Genomic DNA, 27,913 nt, shown 5'->3' on the forward strand with positions numbered 1-27,913 from the left:
TAGATACCAATTAAATTTTGGGTAAAATCCGTCAAAAGGAAGCATATATGTGCGTGTGAACATAAAAAATACATTCACAAAAAAAATGAAAATTGCATATAATTTAATCATTAGATTTGATTATATGTATCAAATTTTGGGTGCAATACATCAAAAGAAAAAATATATAAAACTAGCCACTTTCAGCTACAAGCTTATTCTCCCAGATTAGTGACTTTTGGGGAATAAAACCCTTAATATGAAATGTTTCTTTCGTTCTTTTTCTTGTTGTTGTTAATTTTCAATGTGTTATTTGGAAAGACCGAATTACATGTATTTAATTGACTCAATCTACTATAAGTTACTAGGGTAGCAAATTAATATATATACTATGTAGTAAAAGTGGAAAATCCTACTTCCCTACTATGTCCAAACAAGACATTTTTTTTAATCTTAATTTTAATGCTGGCAAAAGGATGCGATTAAATCCTTTGATAGGAGAGTTTAAATTTCATCATAACGTTGTTCACCTTGAAATCAAAGTAAATCTTAAAAAATATTTATTAAAAATAAAGAAAAGAATTTATAGAAATAAAATTGATATCATTAAAAAGGTGGGTTTTTTTTATTATTATTATTTTAACGCAAAAACCAATTTTTAGGAAATAATAATTTCGGAAGATATGAACATCAGTTGTCATAGCGATTATCCATCTGGTAAGGACTAAACCTATCTTTCCCGCTCAATTAAACTACTTCCTCACATCTTACTTCTTTTACATATTCTTTCCTTTGACTGAAAGAAGTTTTCAGTGAAGCAGCAAGCCCACATCAGAGAATTTCAAATAATATTTTAAAACTCCGTTACTTAGTTAAACGAACTGTTGCATTAAATACAGCTATAAAATAAAGCAGCATGGAAAGTTTATGTGGCGCTTTGTTAACATTTGGCTGTCGCCACCATTCGACAATAAATAATAAGAGTGATTTCTGTCCCATGCACATTAGGGTAATATACAAAATTATTGCCTCCATAAATTCCGAAGCCGGGAGTGAAGAAATAAAAATCTTTAACACCTACGTATCTTTTTGAATTTTACCTAATATTCCCTTATTTAAATCCGCACATGTCAAAGAAATCCCAATCAGAACCTCATAGTAAAAACACTGGAGGAACAAAATTCTCTCTCTTTTGCTTTTGTGTCACGATGTAGAGTGGCGTGTCGTATTATTGCTTCTTCGCTGTACATAAATTGAAATCCCGTGTAAAATAATTTGAAGTTCATTTCAAAAGTTTTTTTTTCAGCCACGTACCTGCAAAATCAGATATATAAGTAACCAATCTATAGTAAGAAATAGTTTGAAAACGAAACTAAAATGAAAACGAAACAAAACAGTTTCGAAATCGCAACCAAAAATTATTACCTATTCAAACTAAAACCAAAAAAGAACTTCGTAATATTTAGAGAGCGCAACTGCAGCTACTTCTAAAACACAGATGAATTGATACAAAAGTATTAAAATCAAGTTAATAGGAAAATAAAAAAAACCAAATAAAAATTAAACCAAAAAAATATATCTCTTGGGCCTAATTTCAGGGGATTTTCGGGTCACGAGGAATCATTATTAGACTAATGTCTGCATTTCCTTCACAGAAAAAATCCCTTTCTTTGAATCCCTGCCTGAGTGTGACCCTTGAAAAAGTCTTCAGGCTGGATTCTTTTTTATATTTTTTTGGTTTAATTTTTATTTGGTTTTTTTTATTTTCCTATTAACTTGATTTTAATACTTTTGTATATATATATATATATTGTAAATTTGTAAATGATCGCACTAACACATCCTTCAAATAGTGCCAATGAACTCAATAAAAAGTACAAGTTAACGAAATTCAAACTCAAAATTCTTAAACATAGCAAACAGTTGTGGAAAAGAGAAGAGCAGTCTGTATCTGCCTTTATTTAATGAAGAAAAGTTACGCAGGCAATGAGCAGGGCAAGAGGTGCGAAACCCAGTGCGAAAAACGATGACGATTCATTGTATGAATTGCCACAAATGTTTTGAAGGATGGCATATTGTATAAGTAAGAAAACGCGACATATTGTATAAGTATACATAGCATAAAACAGATAATTTTAGCGACGAAAAAAAGCAGGCTGATTTTTGTAGTTTAATTTTAGAAAAGTTTTATAAAAACGTAAAAAATCAAAACTCTTTAAATTATGATATGGGACAATTATAAACTATTTGAAAACTATATGTAAAATTGCAAAAAAAAAAAAAAAAAAAAAAAAAAAACATTAGAAGGTGTTTGCCCGAAACTTTCTCGCATAATAAATGATGGTATCCCCCCCCCCCTGCAGAAAAATTCTGGATATATAGGAGGCGTATTAGAAAAATAAGTACTGTTTTGAAAAGAAAAAAAAATCTAGTAAAAAATTTATTTTTCCAAGCCAATCTTATTAATTTTATTTTTACATGAAAGAGCATACCTTAAACTATTTTTCTGCATAGTTTCCACTAATGTTCAAACACTTATCGTAGCGGGTTACCAGTTTTTCTGTATCTTCTTCATAGAAACTTCCCGCCAATGACGATAACTTCGCCGGGAACACAACTTGCGATAACCTAAGCGGTCTATAACAATTTCGCACGAAACAGTGTGTGAAATTTGCAGAAATACGTCAAAAAGAGTCGTCATTGTAAAAGGTCTATTCTCATGGATTTTTTTTTCCTTCAACTTTTCTTACTATATCATCGCTGACAACAGAAGGCCGACCACTCCGAACCTCATTGTGCACATTTGTTCGACCTTCATTAAACATTCTAACCCAATTTCTCACCATTCCATCACTCATTGTGTCTTCACCGTAAACATCTTCCACTTGAGGATAGATTTCAGCCGGTTTCACATTCTTTGCGTTCAAAAATTGAATTACAGCACGAATCTCACAGTCGGCGGGATCGGTCATTGTCTTAAAAATTTTAAATGTGTACAGCAAACTGAAAACACAACATACAGCAACCAAAATGGCGTCAGTTGAGAGCCAGTAAACAAGGAAGACTAGTGCGAATGCGCGGAAGTCATACGCAGCGTTGCAGCGGCAGTACAATGAAACGGTATTTACTTTCTGAATATGCCTCGTGTGTGTGTGTGAAAGATCGAAAGTAAGTCTCTGTTTGATTTTACAGATTTCAGAAAATGAGATCTGCCATAGAAATCTGCTCATTTAAAGTAGTGGAAGTAACCTCTTGGAAACTTTCTTGCATATTCTGTAATAAAAATACTATCCAGCCAGCATAAGAATTTTGGATCCGATGAACTAATCTGAACAATCATGAAGCAGTCCAAAAGCTGACTACTTCACGATTGTTCAGATTTTTATTTTCAGAGTCTCGTTCTGTAGATCGCATGCCGAATTTCATTCATATAAATCATTGCGTTTTGGAATTTTAATGTTTACATACATAGAAAAATACAGACCAAAAGACGATCCATCCTTTGACAGATTTCGCTCAAATCTATACTTTGCTATAAACACTTATCCAAATTGTTGAGGTTTTTTCAGTTATCATGTTTGTATACATGGAAAATACTGATCGACACTCGGTCAAACCTTCACTCAAAATTTGATAAAGGTCTACAAATTTAAAGAAAAAAAAACCACATGCCAAATCCCCCCCCCTCCCCAGGGGAAGCACAAAGCATTTTTAATTTATTATATTCACAGATAGTCATCATTCCTTCGGACTCGTGAAGATGCGAAGCGTGGAAATTAGTCAAAATCCCAAATTCAAGTTTTTTGACGTTTGCATTATTCTCTTTTTGTAACGCCAAATACAAGAAAGTAAAAGTAATTTATGACAGGATTTTTTTCACTTAGAGATTCAGAATGGAAATTTAAATATTTCTATGACTACGATCATTTCGTGGGAGCCTTAATTTTGGGAGGAGCAGAGTTTCAATTTCATCAACTCATCAAAACTCCTGACTTTGACAGCACAATGCCGTTCTCTTCATTTGATTATAGCCTAAAAAAACCTTGTCTATAATTTTTTAAACCTAAATATTAATTTTAAAATAGAAAGAAATAATAGGAGGAATGAATAATTTTTTGGTTTAATGATTCAATGGTCTTTTTGTAGTTTGGTTTGATTCCATTTTGCTATGGTCTTGCTTAGATTAATCCTTTCTAGGGCCGTGAGAAGTATGCTTCCCACCAAATTTATTAATCTTTGTATGAAATTATGTAGGTTGGCATAAGTTCTGACAATTGTTTTTAGTAAGTCAGAAACATAAATGCTTCAGTTCTTTATCTCAGACAAAATGATGTGTCTTGATTTGTCACTTAATTATTAATTAACCAAATTAATTGATTAATAAAATTAAATTTATCTAATAAGCTAAAAGAACCCCTTTTCTTATTCTAATTTCAAGCCTAAAAATATTTTAACATAATATGGCTAGAAAAAAAATAGCCCTTTAAAGGGTTAAAAAAAATGCGAAATGATATTTTTCTTGTTATTGTGTAATTTATTGTTTTTGATGTTGCGATATTAATTCATATCTCTAAAATCTCAATTTCTTGGGATTTTCGGGTCACGAGAGGTCAATATTTTGAACGAAAGTCAGACCCTTCCCAGAAAAGCTGCCTGGTTTGAATCCTTGCCTGAGAAAGACCCTTGTAGACGTCTTCAGGCTGGATTTATCATTTCTTTCCTTTTAATTCCATATTTGCATTGAAACTTAATATTTACTTCTAATTTAGTTTAAAATATGATGTTAATTCAGGCAAAATCCAAAAATTCCTAAGATTTGTTTCCTACTTTAAGCACAAGTCATTCGGATTTCAAAGTGCTGAAAATGACAGTGTATAACTCTTACGGCAAAAATGGTTTTAAAATTCATAATGACACAAACATTCATGAGGTAAAAGTTAAAATATTTCTAAACATCGGATTGTACACTGTGGTTTAATGTATAAACTAGAGAGAGTGTTCTTCCATCAGTTTTCCGAATGCTTACACAAAATAACACGTTTTGTTTAAGTTCCGCAGCACAATAATAAAAAGTTCGAGAATCCAGCACATTTTTAAAGTTAGGCAAAGATCTACAATTTTCAAGTCAAGACGATGTACCAAATTTGATTTAAATAGTTTAATGCGTTCTCTAGTATCCAGTTCACATATGCACAGATAGACAACTAACCCTCTGTGTCGATTTGGTCCAAAATTTGACACATATCTATAAATTTTGTAATAAAATCATAAGTCATATTTCATTCATCTAGAGTATTGTGTTTTTAAGTTATGTTCAAATACACAACAATAAACAATACACAGATTTCTCGTAGGTGAATTTTGTTCAAATATAACAGAAATTTACAATTTCGGTTTAAAGATGCAGCACCAAATCTTATCCGTCGAGCTTGTTACATTTTTTTATGAAATCCGTTAATGAAAATGAATAAAAGTTCAATTAAAAAGTTAAAAAATTGATTTCATACTTCCATTTACTTTTAATTCGAATTCAATACCATTTTTATACTTACAGTTGCTCCTTTTTTAAATAGTTTTCTTTGCTATCCAATACTGAGGGAAAATATAATATTATGCAAAGGAACCTTTCTATTTAAAAATAAAAATAATTTCGCACCAGTTAATGTCATGATTAATAGTTAATGAATTTTTATTTATTTGCATACTGAAAAAAATGGGTAAATTTGTTATTTTTTTTTTCCCCTGAAAAATTGTTATTTTTTATAATATTTTGAAAGTTTGTTTTTGTCAGTTTCTAATGACTTATATAATCAACAACATCTTAAGGTCACTCATAACGTTCATTAAATAATTCGTAATATGATTCCAGTATATTTAATGAAAAATAAAGTTGGAAATTCTGTGACTGCTTCAAACTATCTGTTATTTTACATTAAATTCCTGGACACGAAAAAATTTTCGTATCAAAGTATTCGAAAAAATTTTCGTATCATTTTTTAATTGTATTTTGGGAGCATTTAGCAAATTCTGTAACTTTATTGTTTCTTTTGATATCTATATGCATCAGTGTGTATTTTTCCTAACTTATTATTTATCTAGCAACAATATAAAAATATCCAAATTAAATAAACTTTGGTATTGCATGTCCTTAAATGTAAGAGGATTCAAATTTCAGAACAACTGAATATTTATTGTGCATGTGCATGATGACAAGACCTTCATCAGGCATGCGCAGAATCCCAAACGCAACCATAAATTAAATCATACCAGAATTTTCGATGTCACTCCATTAATTCTGATGTGATACTGAATTGTTATTATTGAAATCTACAGCATAAAACAGTCTTGTGAATTGTGTAATAGCAAATATTATTGCAATCATTTCTTAGCAACCTTTTAGTTTTAATTTCTTCAATATTTGTTAGCAAAAATAGCTAAGCAAATCTTCTGATCCAAAACGTTCTATCAAAATTTACTGAACAACATTTCAGTTTAATTCTTCTTTACATATCATATCTTCATTACTCGGTGGTCCGCTGTGGATTTGTCGGGTTTCTCTCTTTCTAATATCAATTATGGGGCTCGTTACATGCTTTTTCGGATGATTTCGAAGGTTTCCAAAGGTTTAGGAAACCAAGTTGCAGTCAAGTTTTTTGTCAAGTTCAAGTTACTTTAACTTCGTGAGTATTGTGTTTTTTATGAGAGCTAAAAAAAGCAGAAAAGTAAAACTTTAAATTAAATTACTATTAATAATAAGAAATTTATGCATTAAATAATAAAATCGAATTAATCAAACTAGATTCTACAGAATCGAACAGACCAGAATCGACAAAATTCATATCATGTTTTGTAAGAAAGAATGATTTGTTGAAAATTACGTCTGTTCTTTTCTCAAAATGCGGATTGCCATTTTTATTGTTAAATCAAACTATCAAATTGATATTTTTGCAACAAAAGGTATTTGTTGTTTAAAAATGAAACGATTTTCTTCATTCTTCTTTTCAAAACAACTCTTCGTGGCCTTCTCATATAGATATCTTTTAATTGAGCCGCTCAGTTTTCTTGAAGACGTTTAACTCGTAGAAGACAAGTAGCTGAGATCGTACGTCGGTAAGGCCATGCAGGATTAACGCCAACTTGGCAAACGACATCACCGAATTGTGCCAAATTTTGTGTCGCATTCGACACAAAGACGGTTGAAATAAAGATGTCCTTTTGTTCCTAAAGGTTAAGAAGGGGCTACAGAAAGACAGTCGGCGCCTGCTGATTGGTGAGACAAGGCTCGATTCGACGTCACGTGTTTACCAACACGAGATGGGGCCGTGTGGAAGCTAACGAACAAGCTTTTGGTTCCACGAATCACTATTTGACTTCTGCCCTTGACGTCAATACGAATTTTCGAATTAAGAAATGCAGACGATTCATAATTAAGGTGTTTCAAATATGCTTGAACTTCATGTACTTGGGTGCAAGCGCACTCGTTTTGGGGTTGTTGACGTCAGGGTTAATTTCATTCTGGAATAAAGTTCCAAAATCTCTTTTTTGAGGCCAAAAAAAATCGGAACATTATTTTATAACTTTGACTCCCCACGCTTTAATAATAGAAATAAATTTTGTACATTTTTTGATCACATACAGTTTCAAATGTATTTCGAAATTTTAATTCTTTGCAAGCGATAAAAAAATATAAAGTTTTACTTCTCATTAACACTAATTAAAAGCAAAGTACAACGATTTTTAAAAATCTGGAGATATTTATTACATGTTCATGAAATAAATCCTTTTGTTCAACAAATTTGCCTCCATTCTTACTAACGTTTAGGTACTTTCCTTTATTCGAAACAATAAAATAGCTTAGAGCCTTTATTTTCTATGCATTCCTCTCAATAATCTCCTGCCTTAAGATATTTAGTAACGGTCCGTCGACAGGAGAAATCGGTTCTTAATAGTGCATGAAACATTGTGCTAATCCCGCGATTTTGCTCGAATCACGATAAACCAGATTATATCTTGAAGATATCATAACGATATTGTTCGACATTTTATACTAATATGAATTACAACGGCGGTTCCTACTTTATTCCTTTTTTACTCTTGTGCCCCTTGTAAGGTCTTTTTATTTTTGAATATTCCTACTATTATAAATCTAGAGGTAAAAAGCATTTTATTAATAACGTTCAGGAATCGGATAAGCTGAAGAGTAAAGTGACTCGTAACAATAAAATGTATAGGAGTCATTTTGAATTTCACACTTTATTCCATTTTTCATACTAAGATTAATTCTAGTCAAAAAACGAAAGCTAACGATTAATCATCGCGTTAAACACGTATTCGTGCATACTTTTAATAGAGTCTTGTAGAAACCTAATCAGAGCAAGAAGGAACAAGCAAAAAGGACAAAAACACCAATCGTTAATGCCCACGTAGCCCCGAAGTTTACCAGAATTGGGTGTAAAACCTGCGTTAGGAAGCACAGGGAAGAATTCTAGCCCAGCACGCCGAGTATTCTCGAGTCGATCCAGCTTTCGGTACATATTTATTGGGAAAAAAATTCAACGGTTACAATCATTGCTTAAAATAAGGGCAGTATTTAATTCCATGCACTTGCTGTATATAAATATAATTTTACAATGTTCTCAACCCACTTTTGTGGGGAGGAAGTATATACAAACCCCCGCTATTGTTCAAGAGTACTTTATTATTTAAGCATCAATGGTCTAACAAGGGTAACAAGCTCTTGGAGTATAATATAAATTTTTTTCGCCCCTAGTCGTCATTCTTGGTTTAGTAAATAAAGATGGTGCCCACAACATGGCATTATGTTTTCGTCTTTTTTTTTTATCAATACTATATTTTAGTATACACTAATGCACCAATATTTTTTTCCAAATGATGCGCCCTATAAAAGTGGCATCAAAGGCATCAATATCCCTCCTTGTATCCCGAACACTACGCTGTTGAAAAGCGCTTATCAATTCTATAGCTTTTATAAAGATATCATGGTATGAATCGTGTATCATCTTGAAATATAATTGATGATGGGAGAAGCTAATAGCAATCAATTGCAACCGATTACTAAGTTTTAGTAAAATTCTGACTTTTTTTTTTATTTCGTGAATCGGTGCACATTTGATGGTCACTATTTGACCCGAATTATATCCTACTGAGCGCACGGAAATGAACTTTTAAATATAATTCCAGATTCAGATAGTGTTCAGTAAAGTTTCCGATTTTATTCAATGTGTCTTTTCTTTTATTATTGAAATTTTTATGTATAATCTATTATTTGTATTCATATTGGTATCCAGGTGATAGCACATATTTGTTTCGTCTGTCATGCCTTTTCTTATTTAGTCCATTTAATGTTTTCAATGTGATTTATTAAGATAATTATGTGTTGTTGTGTTTGAATACATAATAAAAGGAGAGAGTATTCAAATCCGACCTTAATAAAACTGATTTCCCCATCAGAAAATAAAATGACGCTTCTCTCGAATAATATTGGCAGAACGGTAAAGTTATCTATCATTTTCTAATCTCTATAAAATATTGTCAGCTTTAAATAATGTTTGGCGAAATTTTGGAATGTTTCTTCATTATCTTATCGCAGATGTACCTCGTCTTGTTACCACCTACAAATGAAGCCAAAGAAGAATGAGACTAGGTAACTCAGCAAGTATTCTTAGTTCAACGACCATTCGAAGTACACAGCTGTAGAATATTACAGTCATAAATACGATCAGTCAAATTAATTCTCGACTAAATAGGTAACTATTTTTATATAAAGAGTAACTGATAACTGATATGAAATGGGAGTTCATTTTATCAGTTCTAATTCAATGCATCCATCGAATTTTTGCTCTTAAACATCCCTCATTTCCAAGCGAATCAACAAAGTACTAATACCCAGCAACCTGTTGTGAGTCGCAAATTCTAGAATAAATCCCAGAATTCTCAGATATCACTGTTACGGGTCATCATGTCATAACTGGTCATTAAGACGCCAATATCCATTTTCAAACTGCTTTCAAGAAAGCTATTGCATTCCATTTCTATTAGATAGTCAATAGTGTGAAGGGGGGGGGGATTAAGTTGCCGATACTTCACAAATCATAATATTTTGTTAAGCTCTCAATCCCAATATCACATATATATTGCACAATATTGTATAACATTATATAATATTCGCAATATTGTATAATATTGTTTAATATAGAATAATATACTATAATATCCACAATACTGTACAATATTGCACAACGCGCTGTGCTACCTGGGAATTTTAACAGCAACAATCATATATTGGGGAAACAACTCATATTGTTCACATTTTCAAGACACGATATCGGACTACTTAAGTTCTCTTTTTTTCACAGGGAACTTCGAGGGAGACTACGTGGGTTTCTACAAAACTTTCGTTGTGCTCTGGATCATATTTGGACTGGGCTACCTCGCTATGATTCTCAATTACATCTCTCGCATGATGAGATGTAAGCAAATAAGAAGAGTGGAAAGGAAACTGTCCTCCAGCATTTACCAAACGCAGCAGAGGATGGGACAGAGGTTGGACGAGGTTTACCAGATTTTGCATGATGTGTCCAGGGTATGTATTAAAATGGTATTCAGTCGAACATGTTTGAACAAAAAATTGATAGTTATTCTCAGAATTACTTGCTGAAGTCACATAAACATGGCTAAGGATTCTTTTAATATAAATATTTGAGGCAAAATCTATAATGATTTATAATGCTTTGGAGCAAAATTCAGTGTTTAAAATTCGGCACATATTGTAGTGCAATTCTGATGGTTAAAAAAGATCACAATTAAGTTACTAAGCTGGTATCAACCTACTATTAGTTCATCAATGGGTTTTTTTAAAGCTCAAAAGTTTATTTGTATTTATCTCAGAAGAGTAAAGCTACTGTGCAACATAATCATATGTCGTCAAATAATATTAAAAATATCATATAATAAAGTAGAATACAGTTTAATATTGTATAGCAATGAATAGTATTGTACAATGTTGCAATTATATTATGCTACCTGATTATATAAAACGCCAAGACAATGATTCCGAACAAGGGATGAGAGTACCATTTGGGATACATATTATTTGATAAAAAGCAAAAGCAAATCAGAAAAGTTTGAGAAGTATAAAAAAGTAAAAATTTTAAAAATGGATATTGAAATGACAGTTAAGTAGATATTATAACCACTGATCCGTATGGCGTTTAAAACGTTAAATACATACGTTAATACGCATAAGTTTTGGGCTGGGTCTTAGGATTCTTTTTTTTTTATTTAGAACATAGCTTAAAATAGTTTTAAAAAAATCACGGATACCAAAATTGCTTTTAATTTCAATATTTGTACTTAAAAATTACATTGTCTCTAACGAATTGCTTAAAATTTTTAATAGAAATGCACAATATGAAGATATCTTTTTTTTCACTTCACTTTTTTAAACATTTTCTTCATTTCTTTTAATTTATTATAAAAACTTTTATTATTCTTAATCATTTCTTTCTATTTTCATTGCAGAATCGGACAAGCAGGCCACGCAACAGGGTAGCAATCAAAAGAATGCAATCTTTCCCAGCTCCAGAAATCAAAGACCAAAACCACAATACTAAAATTCAAAAACTCCTTACCCTTGTCCAAACTCTAAAAGAAGAACAACCTCCTCCGAGACCACGTCGCCTCAGTCTGCCCCTTCCAGCCACTTCTGGACTCCAGCCCGCCATTTATGGCAGAGGTTCCCTCCAAGTGTTCTCCTCGTCAACTTTGATCAATGGACAAAAGGAAAAAGAAAAAGAACAAATGGGGAACGGCTATCAGAAGAAGCCCCACAAATCTATGAAACTTATGGTTCCTGTGGATCCCGAAAAGATGCGTATAAAATCAGATAAAAAGAATCTGGATTCACACAAAGACAGGCACCGCCCTCGGAGGCCGAGTGTATCAGTGATTGATGTGATATCTGCAGAACCTCCCATAGACATCTCTATTACCGGCAGGACGATCATAGATATGGAAGGCCTGCAGTGCACGCGTGTGTGAATTTATTTTGTTTTCTCTGTACATAGTTTTTATCCTAGAAATTACTGGATCCTTAATAAAGGATCTTTATGAACATTTAATCGATCCTTAAAGGTTTTCTGTTTGACAAAATGAAAATCTTGATTTTCATGTAATTGAAGGATTTTCGGCGAGGTTAAGTCTGGTATCCGTTGGCGAAATATCTACAGAACTTCCCATTGATATTTTCATGATGAAATATAGATATAGAAAATGTGCAGTAACATAAATTCTGAAGTAATCTGTGCAGATTTTTTTTATTCTGGGAACATTTGTATCTTCAAGAAGATATCCATCAGGATATCTTATCGATCCTTATAACGATGCCTCATAACAACCAAGAAAAAAAATCTTCATTCTTAATGAGATAGATGTTGCCCGGAATCTGGCAGTCATTGGTGCCATATCTGTAGATTTTTCCAAATATAATGTGAAGATCATAGGTGAAAACGGTGCACATAAATATGAATATATTTCACGATTTCTGTACATAAAACTTTCTACTGGAATCATTTGTGTTCTTGATAAAGTGTCCCGGTGAATATCTTATACTTCCTTAAAGCTGTGCCTTTATTACCTCAAAATGCCACATGGAATGTCTTAATTCGAGAAAGTTGTATTCATTAATAGTTTAAGAACTGACTCGGTGGTACAGCCACCGAGATTTTGCGAGCTTTTCATTAAAAATGCAACAATGAAACAACATCCATTTCGAATCTAGATCGGCTGAGAATAATATCAAAATTTGACATTTCTATCCTTTTTATGAACAAACGTTTTATAATCTATTTTACAATTCAACTAGTATAGAAATATTGAATTTAAATGTTGATTTTCTATTCCTTATGCTCATGATTCTTTTTCCTTTTTAAGAAAATATTAAAACAATATAATAAGGTAGGCATAATAGTGATTTGTATATAAAAAAAATCAATCAAACCTAAATAGAGAAAAAAAAATTATTTGACAACTCAATACTAGAGCCAATTCCCGACACAGAATGAAAAACCTATCAGTATTATTTTCTTGTTTTCCTAAGTCATTGATGACTATGATAATCATTTCATTTTGTTTTGGGAATTAGTACTTGAAATCTAATCAAGTATTTTATCTGTATAAAGAGGTGCAATAATTCAAGAAACAATATGCTGAACAAATTTTTAAAAATAATAATAATAATAATTCTAACAAAGATCAAGGAGGAAAATTTTTTAAAGATTTTTCCTTTACTTTATTTTATTTTAAATTTATTTATTATTTCCTTTATTTTATTTTAAAATAATTCTCGAATTCACCCTGAATAATCCTTTTGTAAAATTCATATTTATCAGAAGTAGATGCTGATTGATTGTTGCCATTAATTGAATGGAAAATTGTGGTATCGCTCGTAAGTATTACTGGATCTCATCTAGTGTGAAATGAACAAATATGTTTTTCTGGAATAGAATTTGAATCATCTTATATATAGAATTTATGGAAGTGTCTGCATCATTTTGGAAAGACATCGTAAATCATCTATTATTTATTTAGGAGATCATCAGATCATATTACAACGAACAGGTGCTCATCATTCATCCATAAATACCGGACATAATTCAGATAAAATATGCTTTGGGTATATGAACTGGGAGTTTGTTTGTTTTTTGAGTGAACAAAGATCTGACATTTTCTCATCATTGTAGTTAAATCATCATTCAACTTTCATTATTCACGGTGGTATATCATTGTGATTATGACACATAATCACGATAACAAATATACATTGTATAGTTGTCGAAATGTGTTTACATTGTGTGGAAGATTGTAATCTGTAGTTCAAAAATTTTATATGTTTATTTATGATGCTAATATTATTTGTGGTGTGAAGAACCTTCTTCCAAGATTTTCTACCCGATGTAAATGGAAATATACAGGATTATTCATAAAAAAAGAGGCAAGTTTAAAACATTTATTTATAATGAACGATATTAGATGGAGACGCATGCCATACATCACTGGATAGAGGAAAGTTCAAAGCTTTGTTCTATGCATTGAACATCGATTATATTTTTTATGCGACAAATATCGAATTAGATGTCCATTTATTGCCACATGTGAAGTAACTGTGTTTTTCACATGTGGGGGTGAAACCTGGGTTTTTCACTCATTGTTGTACCAATTCGATCTCGAAGAACAGCAGATGCTGTAGCATTTGTTACGAAAATTCCAGTTTTCTGCTAGTGGATTTCCAATGATTAGAATTCGAAGGCAGCTCGGATACATTCAATATTTCCCCATCTGGTGTGCGAAGACAATCACTGCTTTCCTCCTTGATTACGCAATCATTTTCCAGTAATTTCTGGCTTCATCTGTAAATGGGTTTATGATGAGGCAGCTCTTGAAGAAATGTTCGCTGCAATGCAACAATTGATTCACACTTTGCATACTGCAGCCCACAAAGTAACTCTTTCTGAGGCCATTTTCTCAAAAATAAATAAAAGTGGAATAATAAATACCAGGATTATCCAGGAATGCATAAAATAAAGCTTTGATCTTCCCTCTCTTCATTGATGTAATATAAGTGTTTCTCTCTATTGCCGTTTATAAGAAATAATTATTTTAAATCTACTTCTTTCTTTTTCTCTTTATGAATAACCCTGTAGATAGACTAGAGTTAGTTATGTTAGTATCTTTCCACTGTGCCTATTTGTGTGAAGGGATTATTCTTCAAAAGTTGCAGCGTGGTTAGCTCTATTATCAATAAAAGGTAAGACAACACGTTTCTCATCTAAAAAATTGACAAGTCTTGTTCATTTAGAAATAACTCTTATCTATAGCTTTCACATGTCTACTGCTCGCTCAATGTTTTCTCGTGCATTTAAGATGTAACAATCAAATTAAATTTCAAGCATATTCTGCATTTTTTAACTAGCATTACATAATGTGCAGAACCTATTAATTAAATATTTGAAACCTCTGTCAACAAAAACTATTCTAACAACAGTGGAATAAAATACTTTCATAGACCATTTCAAAGGAATTTTTTTAAAAAATTAGGCCTCTTAAGATTTATGTTTATAATTTTGTTAATTCAATGTTAAAAGAAATTTACACAAATAGTTGAGTTATGGATAGAGAAGACTCCACTGCAAGGAAACAAAACTTCTAATATTGTTATACGTTTACATCTAAGGTGTATTGCATATAAGATTATATACATATATACATAAGCACTCTATCTACATACATGAGATTTTCTAATACCACTTACGTTAGTTATTTAACGACACTTATATCCGAGATATTGTTAACAGAATAAAAGTCAAGACGGGAACATAAAACATAGCTAGTTATAAAATAGCAGTACGTATTTATTTCTAAGATGATTTCGTTTGACTCTGTTCAAGCAATAAAAAAATGTTTAATCAAATTAAAACACCCGATAAGTATACTTACAAAATGAAGGTTCTTCATGACAGAGAGAAACTGAACTTGACCACGATGCAATTCTGGAAATCAATTGAGGAGATGAAATTAACTATTGCAGAGTTAGTACTAATTTTTTCTCAATGAATATATGACAGTTAATAATTAAGATTCTATAAGAATCTAAAACATTGGATATTTGAATTCAAGTTTGATGACCAGTCAGGTCAAAGGTTGTGCAAAATAAAATTGGTTTGAAAGAATCTAAAAAAATACTACTACTACTACTTATTAGCATCTTTTGGTGTTACATTTGTTACCGGTAATGCATGAAACGATTAACATTTCACACATTTCTTGGAAATTCTATGGAATGCCAAATGACAAACTGGCAAAGTATAAAGTATATCTCCAATTTGTTTCAAATATCAAGTGGCCAAACTCAACACTCACCTAAGCCTCAAGGTTTGCCATATGCATTTTATTCAAGAGTGTCAAAACACGCTACTTTATTTAAAATATGTATTTAAAAAATTAGGGTTTTTTTGTTTGCTGTGTCAAAATAGAAAATCAAATTGTACTGTTAGACACTTGGTTAATAGAACATGTGACAACGATTGGACGATGAACTGCCCATAGTTCGAGGCAATACTGTAAAAGAAAATTTGTTTTCAACTGAAAATACTCATCGGAAGGTAATGAATAATGTAAAAAAAAAAATCAAAAGAGTACTAACAAGGAGCTCTTGGATTATTGGTTGTTAAATCTTTATTGCGTGACGATTATGGAAATTTTATTTTTGAGAAATGCGCGTCTTTTAAAGAATAGCTTTAACATTATCTTATTTCATACTTTGCCTAACTAGCATATGCTTTTCTATAGAATGTTTTATATATTATATATGTTACGGTATATAATATATAAACTGGTAATTACATAGAATCACCGGATTAATCACATTTACCGCAGCATATATGTAGGACTCAGAAATCACTACTATTTTAGAACGCACATTTAATTACATTTAGGACGATTAGGACATTTAGGATATATATACATTAACATAAAAGAATTGAACATTCAGTAGATTTCGTCGAATACGTCGCGTCTCGTCTCGTCTAGTCTCGTCTTTACTTCGTCCAGATCCGTCTGATCTGACACGTCTTTACTCTCGTCCAGATCCGTCTGATCTGCCACGTCTTTACTTCCCTCCAGATCCGTCTGATCTGCCACGTCTTTTCTCTCGTCCAGATCCGTCTGATCTGCCACGTCTTTACTTTCCTCCAGATCCGTCTGATCTGCCACGTCTTTTCTCTCGTCCAGATCCGTCTGATCTGCCACGTCTTTACTTTCCTCCAGATCCGTCTGATCTGCTCTCCGTCTAACCAGTGTCAACTCCGTCTAACAACCAGCAGATGGCGCTCGTCACTACATATATAATGGCTAGAAAAAAAAACAGAATTCATATTTCATACTTTGCCTAAAAACGTCTGGCAGTCTATAAAATACCAGCGTTTCATGCAATACCTCTAACATATTTATTGAAATTACTGGCATTATAATTTTGCGAATGGTATTAATGAAACTATCTCGATAATAACAAATTTCATATATTTCAGAAATACGACATCTGGAAATAATAAAGGTCGCTGATTAAACCATTATTCTTTTCTCTTTTTGCTTAAGAAAAGATTGAATTTCATATCACCAGGAAACATTAATTTCATATCACCAGGAAACATTAGGATGTTTATAATATATCCGTTGTCTTCCCAGAATGTGGAAGATAAAGTATTTTCTTATATAGTTCCTACACTTAACAATAAATATGAAATTGAAAGAGAGAAAAAGAATGATTTTTCAGTCTACTTTTGCACGAGACTTTTAAACAAATGAATTTTAGATTATTCTATTTTTTAATCTAGTCAAATCTGTGTAAATCTTTGTGTGTTAAATAATTTTATAAATCCATTATGTTAACAAAAATATAAAAAATATATAAATAAAAAATTATGTGAAATTAGATATTATTGTGAATCGTCTTTCTATGTAAAGATCGTCCTTTTTTTTTGAATTGTATGTTGTATACCTGTACCAAAATATAAAATCTTTCAATGAAAATTTTATTCGTTTATTATTCTTTTTATTTTTATTACCACATATTTTACTCTAGTCTGATCGATATAAAACATACACGTATTTAGTTAAAATTCTTTTCAGAAATTAGTCGCAAGCTATGATTTTATATTATGCCTCAAATAAATATAAAACTATTCTAATTTCGATGCTGAATCGATTCATTTCTGAATTTCAGATTTACTTCTGAAAACTGAACTAAAAAGAAAAATTATCTGTGCAAAATTGATCGAAGGACTTAATAACACAACAAATTATATAATGTAATAAATTACTAATAATAATAAATATGGCATTGAACTTTACATTAATATTTTTTAAAAATTATCTCAAAATATGTATTTTAAACATAAAAGTACAGATAGTTAAAGATAGTACAATTTGCATAATGGAATATAAGAATGTAAGAGAAATGCATGAAAACGAGCTCTAACAATTTAAAAGAATTTAATAGACAACCAATTATACAATACACTACACAACAACAATTCTACATTTAGCCAATACTTAAATTTACAGCTTAATATAATTAATTTCCGAGGTCAGTCTTGCAGCTCGCATCGTACTGCCATACTTTCGATTGGCGAGGAGGTTGGCGCTTGGTTGATGGACGAATATTAATAGAGAGTGTTATAATTCGAAGGAATTGGCACTTAGTTGGTGCATTGGCATTATTAGAGCGTGTTACAAAAAAACAATTTTAGTCTCAAAAATCAATTTTCCTCGAATTTTTATGAAGAATCTAATATTAAAGAGAGAAAAAAATTGTTCTCTCATATTTAATTTCTTAAAAACTCATCCCTCTGGGGAAAACTGCAAAAATTTGACAAACATTTTTCAGAGATAGGATAAGTATGCCAGAGCTTGCAAGCATGAGAATTTTTTATCTCTCTATCATATACCAAATAACATCGTAGATCTAATTAAGTAGCATCAATCAAAAAGTTATTCAATCTTTAAATTAGAACCACGGCTCATTCTCCACTAACAGGCCAAAGCATGAAAAAAATGACTTTCATTTTGCATAAAAGGAATGAACAAGTTTAGCCTATCCCCTTGAATTTAAACAACTCATAATTCTGACAAAACACACATCTAAACTTGCCGCATGAAGGTATATACTAAATTCTGACATTCAAGTTTCGGATTTGAATTAGTTATGCAAGATACTAGATTAGAATAAGCTGCGCCAATTAATTGTCTTCCTGAATTATTTATTTGATTATTAAACTTTTTTTTTATCATCCTGTCTTCCGTTTGAATTTCGTCAATATCGTATATGAATATCGTATTGAAAAACCAAACTCTGGAACGTTATTTACAGTCGTTAAGTCTTCAAGAACATGATTTTTCATATAATATAAATGTTTTCAAATAACCAGTGATCAACTTTTTTCATATTCTGTATCGAAAATGGCAAACGTGAACAGTCACCCTGACAGAATACTGAAAAGAATTGGATAATTTTGGTCCATCACAGAAAAACACAAATTTGGAAAGAAAAAAACCTTTGAAAGAAAATGTATGAATTTAGATTTTCCCTATTAGCATAAAATGTGCGAACAATTTGATACGATATCTTCACAATACTTTAGGGTATTCAGAATATCAAACAGCAACCTGAAAATATTATATTTTGTGCTAACAGGATAATGTAGAAAACTTGCGCTTTTCAACATTCTCAATACATTTTTTACATCATTGATAATAATGTGAACATATTAATGTTGCTGCTGCTTATGGATTTTAAGCCAAGTTTTAGTGTCTCTTGTTTCACAGCAGCGCCATCTAGTGCCAAGAGTACGCCTTAGCTATCATGCGTCACAGCCCTTTTTACGGGGCGGACTTCATTCAGACATTCCATTCACTCATCCACAGATAGTAATTTAGATCCGAGTCAGAGAACGATCACCTCTGATCCAGTATCCCCAATGGTATTGTTTCACTTGGAGGATTTTGTGGCTACGACAGATTTATACGTACACCAGCCACCATATATACGGAGAGTCTACAACAAATCTATATCTATTTTTGAAATCCCTGGTAGTTACAAGTGAGTTATTATGTGAAGTCAGTGCATGGCACTTCTCTAAACTCATCATGATGATGCCAAATTCCTAAAGAAACTATATAAAAACCTTCTCACATATTCTCTAATAAGGGTCTTATCCATCTCCCCTTGCATAAAATTCGCACCTTGGGTAAGGCTGCGGAGGCCTAGCATGGTATCGGTGAATAATACTTATTAGACATGAATCTAATATTCTTACTGAATCTATTGTTCAAATATGTATTTTGAATGCCTTTTTTCTGTTTCAATGTAACTAAAATTTGACTAGAACTACAGCTGTAGTCACAAGATCACATAGTGAATTTCACTGACTTAAGTTATAGTATTTGCATGCATTCGGACGTACTGAACAACAGATGGTCCACCTCTTTGGCAGATTTGGTTTGAAATTTGACAAGGATTGACATTTTAGATGATAAACCTGCATACCTTACACTATCATTTAAAAAAGTGCATAGATGCTAGATAAAAAGCATTTATGATCAATGATTAATAGCAAAATATCAAGTCCAGTGTTCGTATTTTGCTGAAGACCAAGAAAAATTTGCAAAACCAGCTTAAACTTTTTTTTTTTTTTTTGATTAAAGAGATGACAAGAATATAATCATCATAAATATTTTTATTAATTATTTAAAAATCTTTCTTACATCATATTAATTAACAGACATATTTAAAAACAATATTCCTCCCCTTAATCAACTATCATATAACAAAATATAAAGAATACATTTGATATCATTTTAAAATAAATACAATAAGTTTCAAGACTATAAAAATGAGTCCTGCAAATTCCAGGTCAAAGGAATAATTTGAAATAAATTTGTGAAGATACTGGACATAAAAAAATTATTGTATTAATATATAAATAAAAATCTTCATGGCAGAAAATAGATTAATGGGATCCAAGACTCTATTGTTACAAGCTTTACAAGAGGCAGAGAGGCTGTTTATAACAAGCCACAGAGAAATCACATGCTTAATCATCCGTAAAATGATCATAAAGCAATTTTATTTGCAATGCCACATTCTCCTTAGCAATAGAAATGTCTGAAGATGAATATAATTTTAAATTCAAACAATCTGTCAAACCACTGTACATTCATTATTAGATTGATAGTAATGTAAACAAAATAATTGATAAATGAACTCTACATTAGAATTAATTAGTAGAGTACATTCATTTAAGTCTCTGATATACACATTGGCCTACAAAAATAAAAGTACAATCTCAGGGGTGGGGGTCTAAATTAATATAAAATTTATGACACTTGTGTATTAAGCATTTATTAAATATTACTTAATTTTAGCATCAGGCATAATTTATAATTAAACATTAATCTTTTTATAAAGTGCAATGTTAAAGAAAAATAATAGATGAAAGATACCTGCATAAAAATAAATAAGAGTTTCAATAAGGAATATGTCCACCCTTAAATGCAATGCATTGATAACATCAATTTTTCATACTTTCAATTAAGTTGTCAGATAATGAAATGGGAAAAAGAAAAGAACATTTATGTAACAAGACAATTCATGCATAAGCTTATTTAATTACTTCAAAGGAGTATCTGAAACATTCACCTGTCTTCTGAAATAGCCCCGAAGATGCTCTATTGGATTAATTCTGGGGACTGAATTGGACAGCCCATTGGTTGGTTTCAAGCCTCAATCTTGTACAAGCTTAGCTCAATGAGGCTGAACATTTTCCTCCAATAGGATGAAGTTCACACCAATAGCACCAAGTTATGCTTTGGCACGATTCTAGCAACAATGAGTTTCTTTTGAAGAATTTCAGAATAAAATCTCAGTTCGAAATTTCAGAAACTTCAGTTTTTCAAAGAGTTACAGACTGTTCCAAACAATTGTAAAAATCACAGGAAGCCAATTTTTTTTATAAATTATTCCTAATTTTTAAAAAATACAAAATTAAATGAAAATTAAGAGTGATAACTTAAGTTTGAGTTTGCAACATGAGATAGATAAGCAGCATTTTTGAAAAGTGAATTTAAACCTCCATTGACTTTTAAAAATACATAGTTAAGTTTTGAACATTTTTTTTTTAATAACTGGGAGCCTCAAAACAATTTTTAAATGTAAAATCATTCCAATAAGGTTTAAATCAATTAAGTTTCTGCATCAATAAGGTGAAGTAAATATTGTTCATATGTTCCTTTTTCCTATATTTTGGCTATTTTAAATATCATTACTACACAAATCTTAGATGCTGTCATGTTGTTTGGCGAGACAATATTATACATGTATAAAGCAAGAAAAGCTTTTCAATAATAAAAAAAACGAATTCTTTCATTGATTATCTCAAAACTGCTCCACATTGTTAGAAAGAAGTATTTAAAAAATTCTATGCAATTATTTGGATCTTTATATGCAACAACAAGAAAATGGAATTTCAGTTATATTTATATAGATCACATCTTAACTTTTACTAGTTGCACTGATTGTTCATTGCATTTACATTTATAAACATTTAACTTCCTTAATAAACCACACTTGTATATTTGAAAGATGCAATAATCTTTCATAGAATAGTGATCTATAGAGAGTTCTTTTATACAAATAAGAAGATACAAAATGAAAGAAAAATATTAGAATTGTAGTATTGATGAAAAAGTTTCTGAAATTAGTCTTTTCACTTTCAAGCTTGATGTGTTTCAATGATTGTTTGCATTTAGAAATTTTACACTGCCTTAATAAATAATGTTACCACATTGTTTAGAAGAGCTGATGCATATTATTGAGGATGATGAAGGGCTGTATACCGACTCTCTACTTTCCTTCAAGAAAATACAGAAACCATAATAGCTAAGACAAAGATTTTTTTTAAAATTTTATATGCTTTATTTCAAGAATTTGTTGTGTTGCATGGTTAGTGATAATGAAAGCCAATATCTGATATGTACTGCAAAATAATTTTGAAATTAATTTTTGTAATAAGTTCTTACTTAATTTTAAAATAAGTTTCTCTTAATTTTTGTAATAAGTTCAAAAAAGAAGAACTGATAAAGTCCTTTTTAAATAACTTTAAAATTTATTAAATTTTATCTTACCAATGATATACGATTAAATGAAATTGGTTACAGTGCATGTTCTTCTTTCATTCTTTCCTCTACTTCAGAAATGTTTATGCAGGAGTATTAGTTTTTCTGGAAATTCAACCTGTCATTAAAAGCAAAACATTACTCATACAATAATATAAACTATGAAAGATTTTATTACAATTCTAGAACTATTTTATTTGAATAAATGAGTTGCATACTGTGATGAAAAGCAAAAATTTCAGCAGCTTCCCCGAAAAGAAGAAATTAATAACTGTTGCATTTACAAGATTTTTTTGTAAGCTTTTGCTTATTATATATTTTTTAATAACCTATTATATGCCAGAATAAATAAATATTCATAAAAGAAAGATAAAAACAGAATCTAAAAATGTTTTCAACACAAAATCATAAATAAATCTTACTATAAAAAAATTGTTTTTGACAGTTATCAAGATCATAAATTGGAATTTTCCTTCATACAAAACAAAACAAGTTATAAAAGAAAAAAGAAGCAAATTATTGAATTAAAAATGTTTACTTCCAAAATAGTTTCTTATTTGGATAACTGCCAGAAAATTTATACATAACCACACACACAAAAGTTCTTATTAGGAATCTTAGCAAATCTTTATAGAGCTGCTCTGAAGGGTTTAGAATGGAGTGGACTCATATGAATCACAAAAAATAAATAAATTGAAAGAAAAAAATAAAAGCTTTTATGCTTATCAATTAACTAAAGAGCTTTGTTTTATAAATTAAATGAAGTGTTTTTATAAATTAAATAAATCCAAGTACATAAGGGGTCTTGAAATAATGCATGAAAAGAAAATCTTGGAGCCACAATATCTTTCAAAAACTGTAAAACCTATACAGTTATTGCTATGCCTAACCAGCCTTGTATATAATTCATTTCACTTGTAAAATTCATTTTCAAATATGAAATTTATTAAAAATTTGAAATGTATATAAATATATTTTTATTTAATTAAAATACAATTCAAAACATACGAAATCATATATTTATTAAAATATGCATTAAGAATAGACAACTCTGAGCACATTTAATTTGTATATTCTCTGATAAATGTCGTTAAAGTTACAAGAGTACTTTGAAATAGCCTACTTTGCTACTATTATCTATAGAAAATTATTTTTTTTAAAAATCCTAGATGAAGATATATTTAACTATTCAACAATTTTAATGAAGAAAATTCGGTACTTACATATTATAGCAGTCCCCGAGCTAACTTGGAAATCTTAAGATTACAGTAAGTTCCATCTTATGTAATGCGTCCATCTTGGTGATACATATCTCAGTTGATTGGTGATAAAATCTAGAGGCCACTATACCAGAGTACCAGAATATTTTATTGTTACATAGGTAAGTATATATCATATGATGAAGTAAAAGATCTTAATGAAAAACAATGCATAATATTACAATGCCTTAATTATTCAAAAAATATTTATTTTTCTATAGAGCTGAAAAGTTTCTCTAATCCTAAAATATATAATAATTCCTCCATGATAATTTATACACAATAAAAATTTTTATTAAAAGTTGTTCCAAGCCCCCTCATTTAATCTACTTTTTTCTAAATTACTTTCCATATTATTATAAGTATCCATTTGTAATGTTTTTTAAAGTATTATCTATTGATTATAATATAATAAAGGATAAATACCTTATGAATTATTTTTGTTTTCCTTTTATTAGAATGTTAAAAAGTGAAGAATGCCCTACATAAATGCTTAAAGAATTACAAGAAAGTTAGGTACAGATATAGTACTTCTATATATCTACTTGTACTACAATTTTTTTTTCAAAAAGTAACAGAAACTACAAAAGAAATATTCTTGGATACAAAGTTTAAAATATTTTTGTCATACAATAGTTTGTAAACACAATTTAAAAATTACTCACTCTAAATATAGTAAAATTCACAACAGTATTTTTGATTTCTCATAGTAAAATGGCCAAAACATGACTCCAAAACTTCTCTCATCAGAATAAAATATTTTTTCTTTATATAATCCTTTATGTTAAAATAGAAAATATTTATAATTATATTTAAAAACCTTGGAGCATTTCATCTAAGTTTAAATTACATAGAAGTTGTGACTTCTGTTATAAAAATATTCCAAAATAAGCCTGATTTATCACAATTTAAATTCAACTTAGTCTACTCTTACATGGGCAACAAAGGCTCAAAACAAATACATCAACATGTATGGTAAATTGTGAAGAGAAATATCAAATGATATAAGTTATGCTTCCCCGATGCAATGTGTTAATAAATTTGTTTCTTCAGGATTAATGAAGGTCCATATAGTTTATAGATCTATTATAGAATGAGAATTGTTTTTCCACCAGTGATGTGAATATGGATCGAAAGCAAAATGATGAAAAGTAATTTTTGCTATGAAAATTGTTAATATTTTAGATCAGTTGAGTATCGTTTAGCAACTTCTCCATTTGTTTTCTAGGATTCAACAAATTTGCATTGCATATAAAATGTTCTTTCTTAAGCAATAATTAGATGTTTTGTTTAACTGCATTAAAATTAGATTATATAAAAGTTATTAGGCTTAATTTTAAGTTTAATATTGTGAGAATGCACTTAATTTTTATGAAATAAAGTTATTTTACATACATTTACAGTGACTCTGCAAGAAGTATATATGCAATAAGTAAACTGAAGGATGTATGAAATCAGTAGAAGCCTTATCGCATACATAAGACCTCTATTTATGATCCTGCGGCTAACTTAAAACGTTAAATTTGTGTTAAACTGCAGTAGTATGAAAATTATGATGAATATCATCAGTAACAAAATTTCAGTACATCTTGATTTCCACGGCGAACACTATTAAAACCACGCCCCAAAAAATGCTAAGCTAAAAAGCCAAAGTGAAAATGTGAATAGTTTCTCTTAATTTGGCTAGCTTTTTTACATGATTTGTCAATTTATTGTGGTAGTCATCGAAATCAAACTGTACCAAAATTTCTTATGAAAACTTTATGTGCCTTTTATTACAAAAATGTAATTTGGTCATATGATATATAATTTCATGAAATGGTCAGCAACCATATAATAATGTTGTATGTAAAAAAATTATATGATAATACAAATACCTTTAAAAATAAATGTTTATATATATATTTCATCAGTAAATTTTATAACTTTTTCATAAATGAATAATGACACACTTTTGATATTAAAATAAATCCATAAAAATCCAAGAACAATTATATACTATGAATGTTATTAACAAAACTATCCAAGATATTGCATAAAAGGTAGCATTTACATTTGTTAATAATTATGCTTTGTTAATAATGTGAAACCAAGAATGATCAAAATTAGGGACAATTGCAAAGTTATATGGTTACAAAATTCGAATGGTTTGAAATATTAATAACCTTCTGGTTATCTTAAAATAACTCACTTGTAATCGATTATTATTGTACTTTATTATATATAAATATATATATATTCTATGTACTATAGGTTTAAACGTACAAATACAAGAACCAGACAATGCTATAAAAGACTGCAAATTTTATTATGATAATTATGATGATAACATTTCCTGAAAAATTGCAAAATTTTACATAAAAATAAACAAAGCATAGATGAAATAAATTCTAAACAAAAATATTGTTCAAATTACACATGAAAATTTATTCTAAAATTTGTTAAGAAAGAAAATTATATAATAACAAAACCTGCATTTTTATAAAGAGATTTTATCCCAGCTTTAAAATGGAGAAAACTTTGCACAACTATATTTTCGCAAATGATTGCCAAAACAAAATGTTGCATGCTTTTAAATTTCTATCCATCTCATGAAGATTTAAATATTCACTTTAATTATAAGTAAAGAAGATACTATAAGTGCATAATGAATCGTAAATTAAAAAAATCATCTAAATATTGATAAGTTTTTATCTATCATTACATTCGATTATGTATGTGTCAAATGCGTTTGAAAATGTTAGGTAATCCGAATGCGTGTGTAAAACAAAAACATTACACATGTCAGCACAACCAAAAGTTGAAAATTGAAACAACTAATAGCGCCACCTGGAAGACATCACAAATAACAAAAGCACGGAAGAAATGTCCTCCGGAAGTGTGAGTAGGGATGACGAATATTTTACGAGTGGTTATTACGTAACCAATATCATAAAGTCACAAATATCAGTGATCAATACTTTTCAAAGACGGGTGTGATTCAAATCCTTGATACGATCTTACTGGTGATATTTCGATTACAGGTTTTGGATCACGATAGAAAGTAACAATCGATACGATATCACTGAAATTTACCGGAGCGGTGACTTCACTGGAAAGTAACAATCGATACGATCTGTCCAATGGAAGCTCTCGAACAAAACAGAAAAGGAGAAATCTGTGAAGGGATTGAAAAGTGAACGGACCGGTTATTGGAATTATCGTATCATTAAATTGCATATCACTGAAATTTATCTGAGCGGTGACTTCACTGGAAAGTGTCCACTTCATGCGAGTAACCTTGACTTTCCGATATTCGCATTTGATGATGCACTATTCCATACAAATCCTTTTTAATTGCTTGTGACTTAACTGTGGATATATTCCGTTTACTGATGGCGCCATCTATTGGTTAAATATAGAACTAAAGTAAACATTTAAAGGAATGATATATATATTTAATTCAAATTTTGCAGAAAATGGTTTACTCCAATAAAGAAATTAAATAAATAGTTTTGAAAAAAATCAAATTTAAGAAAAGCTGAAATAGATAAATTAATTCAATCACACGTTACTTAAATTAGTAAATTAAGTATTAATTACAATTAATAAATTTTATATTTAATATTAAGTAATAATTTTTAATTAATAATATGATTGAAATAACAGATATTTGGAACAAATATTTAAAAATAGAAATAGCAAAATTATTTTTTATTCAAAAAATCGTGGATTATGCATCTCTAAGTGTGAGAATTTTCGCAACAAATTGTTGAATGATATACATATGATTAATGTCTAATGATATGTTTAACGCAGCGCCTAGCCCCTAGGGTTGGGACTTAATCTCCGGTAAATGAAAAGACTTGTCGTTAACCTTACTTTCAATATTAGCCGTGATCATCTTCGAAAAATATCCAAGGAAGTCCCTTATGTAATAGGAATAGCAA

The 27,913-nt window shown here is 30.2% G+C and overlaps 1 protein-coding gene and 1 long non-coding RNA gene across 2 annotated transcripts in view; one reads left to right on the forward strand and one right to left on the reverse strand.

Moving 5' to 3' along the window:
• The window catches only part of LOC129965701 (potassium channel subfamily K member 4-like), a 104,571-nt gene extending 87,292 nt beyond the window's left edge, over positions 1-17,279 (forward strand). Inside the window, exons 5-6 of the mRNA XM_056079812.1 lie at positions 10,356-10,582; positions 11,521-17,279. Coding sequence (XP_055935787.1) covers positions 10,356-10,582; positions 11,521-12,039 — 746 coding nt within the window. The 3' untranslated portion in view covers positions 12,040-17,279. The remainder of the gene's footprint in view (positions 1-10,355; positions 10,583-11,520) is intronic.
• Positions 16,768-27,229, reverse strand: LOC129965702 (uncharacterized). Its single transcript, XR_008784231.1, has 4 exons — positions 26,456-27,229; positions 23,949-24,069; positions 22,735-22,843; positions 16,768-16,905 (listed from the first exon to the last, which is right to left on the reverse strand). It is a non-coding gene; the product is annotated as an uncharacterized LOC129965702 (long non-coding RNA).
• Between the last annotated feature and the right edge of the window lie 684 nt (positions 27,230-27,913).

Source organism: Argiope bruennichi, chromosome 4 (genome assembly GCF_947563725.1).
Source record: "Argiope bruennichi chromosome 4, qqArgBrue1.1, whole genome shotgun sequence".
Lineage (NCBI taxonomy): Eukaryota > Metazoa > Arthropoda > Arachnida > Araneae > Araneidae > Argiope > Argiope bruennichi.